Here is an 8,720-nt window from a genome sequence, read left to right as displayed (position 1 = left end):
TCCTCAATCGTCGTACAAAGTTCTTATGGCATCAGGAGGGAAAATATCCTGCGAGACTGCTAGTCCTTTATCCTTTAGAGTTTGACAAAATACTAAAACGCAGGGTAGCATATTGTCAAATATCGTTATGTTTACATCTTGTTCTGGCAATTTAGATATATTCCAAGTTGAATATCTTAAAAGATATTGAGATTGGTACTGTGTAGAAGTGCAATAATTTGCCATTTTTTATCATTTTACTCTTAATACCTTTAGCGCACCTTTCTGAAACATTGAAGGCCCTTTTTAACAACAGGGAGAAAATAAAGGAAAGCCTGGGCTTAGTGATACAATGCAGGGGGAATTAAAGAAAGAGCAAACAATAAACCGGTTTATACCATGAGAAAATACAACAAAACTTTAACCTCGTTCTGACGCAGTATTAGCATAAGCAGCGTATCACGTCTGGAAAGAGGAAGCGGTTGAAGGCTGAGACAGCAAGAGAGAGAGAGACAGCAAGAGAGAGAGTGCGACAGCGAGACAGAGAGAGAGAGACAGTGACAGAGAGACAGAGACAGAAACAGAGAGAGAGAGAGAGACAGAGACAGAGACAGAGACAGAGAGAGAGAGAGAGAGAGAGAGAGAGAGAGAGAGCGAGAACGACAGCGAGACAGAGACAGAGACGGAGAGAGAGAGAGAGAGAGAGAGAGAGAGACAAAGGGAGAGAGAGATTTTTACAAACCAACTTTATTTACATATTAGTTATGTTACATGAACATTAATAAAGTGCGATTTGTGCGTGTCTCTTCAGTTTGAGATAGCCTATCTTTTAAACATGTGTGCAAACAGCAAGTCATCCTCCACAACAGAACAGACAATGTTTTTGTAGCACCAGCGATTTTTAAAAGTGTCCACCTCGCCAATATTCTTATAAAATGTGTACTCTAGCCACAGCCTGGCCCTGATGTTGCAGAGCCAGACTGTGCGTGAATCCTGTCCTTCTTTGTTTTCCACACGGTTTTTTCTACTAATGTAGATTGCCATTTTTGCTTCCCCCGAGAGATAATTTAATAATTGCCACTTGTCCTTCCCTTCTTTTTCGTACTCAGCCCCCATGATAAAAACCTTCTCAGAGAAATTGACACCAAACAAATTAAAAACCAATGCTAAGAGAGTGTAAAACTGTGCGAGCCTCTTGCACTCAGAAAAAACGTGAAAAACAGTCTCACGGAGATTACAGAAAGGACACATGCTCAAAACAGCTGGATTAAGAACAGAAATAAAAGAATTGGAGGCGATGGCGCCATGTAAAATTCTCCACTGGAGGTCGGCAGTCCGCTTCTTGAGGGGGGGTTTATAAAACAACTTCCACTGTGGGCCGGGCCCATTGCGGCCCCCTAACCTGTTGGTCCACACGGTGGGGGGGCGGTTGCTCAGCCCGGCACGGTTGATGCTTTTCACACAGTTCGCATAGAGAGTCTTTTTATCAGCCCTGTTTACGGAGAGCCTATTTGGGCGACAGGGAGTGAGCAGGGAGCCTGTCAGCTCCCCTACCACGGGGCTCAGGTGGACATCAGGGAAGGGGTCAGCGGGGTCTGGTGTGGCTCTCCCTAGGTTGTAGTCCATCAGAAGTCTTTTTTCTTTGATAGACAGTCTCTGTCTCCAGAGCTCCAGGAGTCTCCCTGCCACTCGGTGTGATCGGAGGCCCAGCAGAGTGCCCAGGGCCCCAACATTGTCCAGCGCTGGCCCCACTACATCGAACAGCTGCTGTAGGCAAACAGTCCCTGAACTGCACAGTGCCCCCGTCAGGCCGGGAGTGGTACTGTTGGTGATGTCCAGCCTAGCCCCGTGGATTAGTGGCTCCTTCAACAACCAGTGCAGAGAGTTAGCTTCTTGACGCGTTTTATGACTAAAAAGGGCCCATGACTTAAAAACACCCTGATAAAACGGAGGTAGCCCACTTAATTCTAAGAATTTAGAATCAGTTAAAAACAGAGCAGTATCCAGACCCAGGTTACTTACGCGTCTGAGAATGCAGCTGGCCACATTCCTCCATACCAAGTCTGTCGGACCAGACAGAAACTTTTGTAAAAACTGAATTCTAAAAGTGGCTGTTCTACTGGCCAGGTGGATGAGGCCTTGTCCCCCCTCCTCTCTAGATAAAAACAGCACTCCCTGTGGCACCCAGTGCAACCCATCCCAGAAAAAATCCACCATCTTTCTTTGAATTTGGGCTAATAAGCCTGAGGGAGGGTCAACACATGCAAGGCGGTGCCACAGTTGGGAGGCTACTAGATTGTTTAAAACCAAAACTCTACCTCTATAGGACATATGCGGCAGTAGCCATTTCCATTTTTTAAGTTTACCTTCCACTTTTTCTGTGACGTTCTCCCAGTTCTTCTGGGCTATGGTTTCCTTCCCAAGAAAGACACCAAGGTACTTTAAGCCATCCCTCTTCCAGGTCAAATTTTGGGGAAGAACTGGGAGACCGCCACGCCATTCACCGACAGCGAGGGCCTCGCTCTTTCTCCAGTTAACCCTCGCTTTCGATGTAGCTGTAAAGTCACTAATGATCCTTGTTAAAATGTCCACATCTCTTTGGTTCTTAGTAAAAACAATGACATCATCAGCGTATGCAGATAAGACAACATTCTCACTAAAACCAGGTAAAACCAGACCTTGTAGGTTGGAGCGTATTTTACTGAGGAGGGGTTCTAGGGAGAGTGCATAGAGCATCCCGGACAGAGCACAGCCCTGCCTGACGCCTCTGCACACTCTAAAAGGAGCACACAGACCGCCGTTGAATTTCAGCACACTCTCAACTTCATTGTACAACACTTTGATCTTGGCTATGAAACCAGCGCTGAACCCGAATTTTGCCATAACTTTCCATAGGAAGTTGTGTTCAACGCGGTCAAATGCCTTCTCCTGGTCTAGGGAAATCAAACCAGTATCAATGCCAATGGACTTAGAGACCTCCAAGACGTCCCGAATCAGGTAGACATTGTCTACCATGGACCTGCCGGGCACACAGTACGTCTGGTCCCGATGGATGGACTGCTCCATAGCTTCCCTCAGCCTGTTGGCAAAGGCTTTGGACAGAAGCTTGTAGTCCACACAAAGCAAAGACACAGGCCGCCAGTTCTTTATGTCCTGCAAATTCCCCTTTTTTGGTAGAAGCGTGATGACTGCTCTACGGCAGGACATTGGCATGGAGCCGCAGGCCAGGCTCTCATTAAAAACATCCAACAAGTCTGCAGATAAAATTTCCCAGTACGCTTTATAAAATTCAACTGTCAGACCGTCGATGCCCGGAGCCCTCCGCCCCTGCATGCTCTGTAAGGCGGCTAGAAGCTCCTCGATGTGCAGAGGCCTCTCTAGTTGTAAGTTGGTCGCCATAGAGACCTGGGGTAGCCCACTGCAGAACCCCTCCAGTGTGTCCTTCTCCTCATACTCCGAAGAGTAGAGGGAGGAATAAAAACCAACAGCTCTCGCTCTTATCTGCCCTGGCTCTGTCAGCTCTTGGCCTGTGTCTGAGAGCAATGTGTGGATTACCCGCCTCTGTCCGTTCTTCCTCTCCAGGCCGAAGAAGAAGCTAGAGGGAGCGTCCATCTCAGAGATGTTCTGAACTCGGGACCTGACTAACGCACCCTGTACTTTGGTGTCCAGCAGGTTAGCTAAAGCTAGCTTTTTTTCTTTGAGGATTTCAATATATCCCCTTTCTCCAGATGACTCACTCATCTTTTCCAACTCCACTATAACAGTCTCCAAGTCCTTCATAGACCGAGTGATGTCCTGTGAGACATTGAGGGTGTGCTGCTGACATAGAAGTTGAATTTGAGTCTTTCCATGGTCCCACCATTGCCTAAGACTACTAAAATCCCCCTTTGTCTGCCTAAAAACACCCCAAAAGAAGCTCAAAGCATCCTTAAACTTTCTGTCCAATGTTAAAATAGAGTTAAAGTGCCAATGTGCGCTTTTTGGCTTAAAATCTCTAATTAGAACATGACATACAATCAAGGAATGATCACTAAAACCGGTGGGCAAAATTTTACACATTTTAAGAATGTTAAAATGGTGCTTAAAAACATAAAAACGATCAAGTCTAGCTGAGGAGATCCTATTCTCTCTGAGGTGGGACCATGTGTACTGTCGGCAATCTACATGCGTCCTTCTCCACACGTCCACCAGGCCATGAGAAATGACCAGCTGCCTCAGTGCATGTTGAGAGGCTGGATGTGGCTCTGCATGGTTGCGATCTAATGTCTCATTTTCCGTGCAATTGAAATCCCCACCCAGGAATAGATAATCCTCTGAGTTGCAACTATTTAATTGATTTGTTATTTTTTCTAAAAACAGCTTCCTCTCTGTACCATTGGTTGGAGCATAAACATTTATAAAAACCACATTAAACTGTTCAAACCGAGCTTTAATTAAAAGCAACCTCCCCATGATGACATGCTCGACCTCCATGGAAACTGGAGAGAAACTCCTGGAGAAAAGGAAGCCCACTCCTCCACTGAGGCTAGTGTTGTGGCTCAGGACTACATCCCCTTCCCATTCCCTTCTCCAATCTACCTCATTTTGAGCACAACTATGGGTCTCTTGTAGAAAAAGGACATCAATTTGTTTTGTTTTAAAAGTCTCATAAATGAGTGCCCTTTTTTTTGTCTCCCTTGCTCCATTGACATTGAGACTTCCCATGCTAAAAAGCTCCGTCATGAGTGAGGTATTTAAAACAGAATAAAAAAATAAAAGTAGTGGAACCATTAGCTTAGTTAAGACACACATCAGATATTCTATGCTCGTTGCTGTTCATCTGCCTTCTTGCTTTCAGCACCAGTTTCCTGAGTCTGTACATTTCTTGGTCTGTAATGCCAGATTCAATTCTGTTGTTAGCGTAAAATCTGGCAGAAACATAAAATGCTGGAATATCTGGGAAATATTCCTCCAGCTTGACTCCTTTTGCGTTTTTGGTGTCCTGAAGAAAGGACTTAATTTTCTCCGGTGAATATGTTTTCTTTTGCTGACTGCAACTTAGCTTTTCTATGGGCACGATGTCACTGTCATCTGAGAGACTTTCCTCTCCACTGTCACTGTCTGTCTGTGCAGTCTGTTTTTTCCCAGTCAGCCTGTCTTTCCCCAACTTGCTTGCCTTTGAATCACTGCTTTTGTTTTTAGCCTTCCCTCTGCGTTTTGTTGCAGGCTTTGGCCTTCTTTCTGCTGCTTCCTCCTCTACCATCATCTCCTCTTCTTCTATCCGTTCCGCCCATGAGCTGCCCTCTTCTTGCCCCTGCATCTCACTGGCTTCACCTGCCTCACCTTCTACCGTTTCCCCAGATTCAGCTGGTTTACCCAGTGAATCGCTGATATCACCCACCACTTTCATATTTTCCTCCCCACCACCTCCTCCTATTGTCCCTATAGTTTCCTCACCCATCCCATTTTCTCCCACCTTTTTGTGTTTTTCACTTAGTTTTTCCCCACTGACCTCACTCTCGCCCACTTCAAACTCAGCTGGTTTACCCTGTGCCTTGCTGATCTCACTCACCTCTTTCACATTCTTCTCCCCACCACTTCTTATTGTCTCTATATTTTCCTCACCCATCCCCTTTACTTCCATTTTTTTGTATTTTTTTGTTAGTTTTTCCACACTCACCTCACTCTCACCCACCTCCACCTCACCAATGTGCACTCCTACACCGTCCTCAGTGTCGCACACGGCAGTCCTGCTGACTGTCGTGCGCGGTGCGGCGATCGGCCCCCCGAAAACCGCACTCGGCCCCGCAACTGCAACGCTCTCCGTTGGCGTAACCGCGGCAGCGGAACCGAGCTCCGCAGAGATCCCCCCCCGCCCCGCTCCAACCGGCGGAGCGGCGGAGGTCGCCCCTTCCCTCCCCGGGCCAGGCGGAGCCGGCTCCCCGCGCCCCGGACAGGCCCTCACGGTGTGTCCCTCCACACCACAACCAAAGCATTTCATTACCGACGAGGAAGCGAAGATCACGTAGTCATAATCATCTACTTTAACATGAAAGCGGAGGTTGAGCTCCGCATCCCGATTGTTAAGTATCATATATATGTGTCTCCGGTGAGACACAACGTGTTTCATCAAAGGAGACTTAAACCCAGACAGGATCTTTTTCATCGGTGAGACGATTTTTCCATGCCTGGATAGCTCTCTACTGAGAAATTCGTCAGTAATAAAAGGAGGGACATTGGACAAGGTTATTTTTGTTGCCGGCTGCGTCAACGTTAGCACCTGCACAAACATTCCATTCACCGTGAGACCCGTCTCGACAACGCGGTTCACCTTCTCCACCTGGTCCAGGAAGAGGACTACGGCACTATTCATACGAGCGGCTGATTTCACGCTGCCATGCCCGACTACCTCTCCCACAGCCAGCCCGATGTCCTCCACGCTACACGGGAAACCGGCACCAACTTTGATGCCATGTTTCCTCGTGAGCTGAGCGAACTCGCCATTTACCATGGCGTCCACACCAGACGCCGACCGGCGATTACGCCGGTCGGCACAACCCCACGCACAAAACCCCAAACACCCCAGAAAACGAGTGTCAATAAACTAAAGTAACTATCACCAGTGCACTCTCGTTATATTACAAACAAAAAGGAATCGAGATTGAAACGCACACGCTCCTGACTTACTCACACAACTCGCTCCCAGCATGCAACAGAGAGAGAGAGAGAGAGAGAGAGAGAGAGAGACAGAGAGAGAGAGAGAGAGCGAGAGCGAGAGAGAGACTACTGTTAACACTGCTGCTGAGAGAGAGAGAGAGTCACCTGTTCGCTGGAGGGGGGCAGCTTGTGGGGGTCCATGGTCAGGGTTCTGATGTCATCATTAAGGGACCGCAGGCTCCCCATCTCCCCCAGTATCAACATCTCCTCCTCCTGAGACAGGCAGACAGACAGACAGACAGGCTTGGCACCAAAACGCCAACATATTCTTTATTTTGCTACTTGTTTTTCATCCCGACAGAAGCCTCGTAAGCCTTCCTCGTAGATCTTTCCCCGTCTTCGTTTAATGCGACTGCATCACCTTCTCTCCCATGATCAGCAGCTCCTGGATTTCCCAGTCACCCCAGTTAGAACTGCTCATGTTGATATCGCTGCGGCGTCTCTGTCTAGACCGCACAGCAACACCTCCACCAAAGTACCGCCCCTGGAACCGCGGAGCCGTCTGATCGCATTTACATCAGAATGAAACCGCCAATGTGTGTAGGATCCAGGAGGGTAAGTGGGGTGTGAAGTCAGGCCAGTTTATTACCCCGGTCAGTGTAAACGCGCAGACCACGCCGGGAAAAAGGCGTGCATAAAGACGGGCATATTGGGCAGTGTAAAGACGTTTAGTGTGACAGTGTGTGTGTGACAGTATGTGACAGTGTGTGACAGTGTGATAGAGTGTGTAACAGTGCAGTGTGTGAGAGTTTGCGACAGTGCAGTGTGTTTGACGGCGTAACAGTGTGTTACGGTGCGACAGTGTGTGTGATAGTGTGTTACAGTGTGTGTGATAGTGTGTGAGAGTGTGACAGTGTGTGACAGTGTGTGTGTGTGACAGTGTGACAGTGTGAGTGACAGTGTGTGTGACAGTGTGACAGTGAGTGACAGTGAGTGACAGTGTGTGACAGTGTGACAGTGAGTGACAGTGAGTGACAGTGAGTGACAGTGAGTGACAGTGTGTGACAGTGTGACAGTGAGTGACAGTGAGTGACAGTGAGTGACAGTGAGTGACAGTGTGACAGTGAGTGACAGTGTGACAGTGTGAGTGACAGTGAGTGACAGTGTGACAGTGAGTGACAGTGTGAGTGACAGTGAGTGACAGTGAGTGACAGTGTGAGTGACAGTGTGACAGTGAGTGACAGTGAGTGACAGTGTGACAGTGAGTGACAGTGAGTGACAGTGTGACAGTGAGTGACAGTGTGAGTGACAGTGTGAGTGACAGTGTGACAGTGAGTGACAGTGAGTGACAGTGAGTGACAGTGTGAGTGACAGTGTGACAGTGAGTGACAGTGTGAGTGACAGTGTGACAGTGAGTGACAGTGAGTGACAGTGTGACAGTGAGTGACAGTGTGAGTGACAGTGTGACAGTGAGTGACAGTGAGTGACAGTGTGACAGTGAGTGACAGTGTGAGTGACAGTGAGTGACAGTGAGTGACAGTGAGTGACAGTGAGTGACAGTGAGTGACAGTGTGACAGTGAGTGACAGTGTGAGTGACAGTGTGACAGTGAGTGACAGTGAGTGACAGTGAGTGACAGTGTGACAGTGAGTGACAGTGTGAGTGACAGTGTGACAGTGAGTGACAGTGAGTGACAGTGTGACAGTGAGTGACAGTGTGAGTGACAGTGTGAGTGACAGTGTGACAGTGAGTGACAGTGTGAGTGACAGTGTGACAGTGAGTGACAGTGAGTGACAGTGTGACAGTGAGTGACAGTGTGAGTGACAGTGTGACAGTGAGTGACAGTGAGTGACAGTGTGACAGTGAGTGACAGTGTGAGTGACAGTGTGACAGTGAGTGACAGTGTGAGTGACAGTGAGTGACAGTGTGAGTGACAGTGTGAGTGACAGTGAGTGACAGTGTGAGTGACAGTGTGACAGTGTGAGTGACAGTGAGTGACAGTGTGACAGTGAGTGACAGTGTGACAGTGAGTGACAGTGTGAGTGACAGTGTGACAGTGAGTGACAGTGTGACAGTGAGTGACAGTGAGTGACAGTGTGACAGTGA

General features: G+C 48.1%; 1 protein-coding gene across 1 annotated transcript in view; it reads right to left on the bottom strand.

The window, feature by feature from the left end:
• Window positions 1–8,720, bottom strand: part of LOC307084811 (protein MTSS 1-like) — a gene marked incomplete at both ends in the record, with an annotated part of 18,386 nt that overhangs the window by 2,991 nt on the left and 6,675 nt on the right. The window contains one exon of the mRNA XM_079749313.1: window positions 6,781–6,888. Coding sequence (XP_079605439.1) covers window positions 6,781–6,888 — 108 coding nt within the window. The remainder of the gene's footprint in view (window positions 1–6,780; window positions 6,889–8,720) is intronic.

The sequence above is a fragment of the Pollachius pollachius genome (genome assembly GCF_949987615.1).
Source record: "Pollachius pollachius genome assembly, chromosome: 13".
Classification (NCBI taxonomy): Eukaryota; Metazoa; Chordata; class Actinopteri; order Gadiformes; family Gadidae; genus Pollachius; species Pollachius pollachius.
This window is presented reverse-complemented; position numbering and strand designations above follow the sequence as displayed.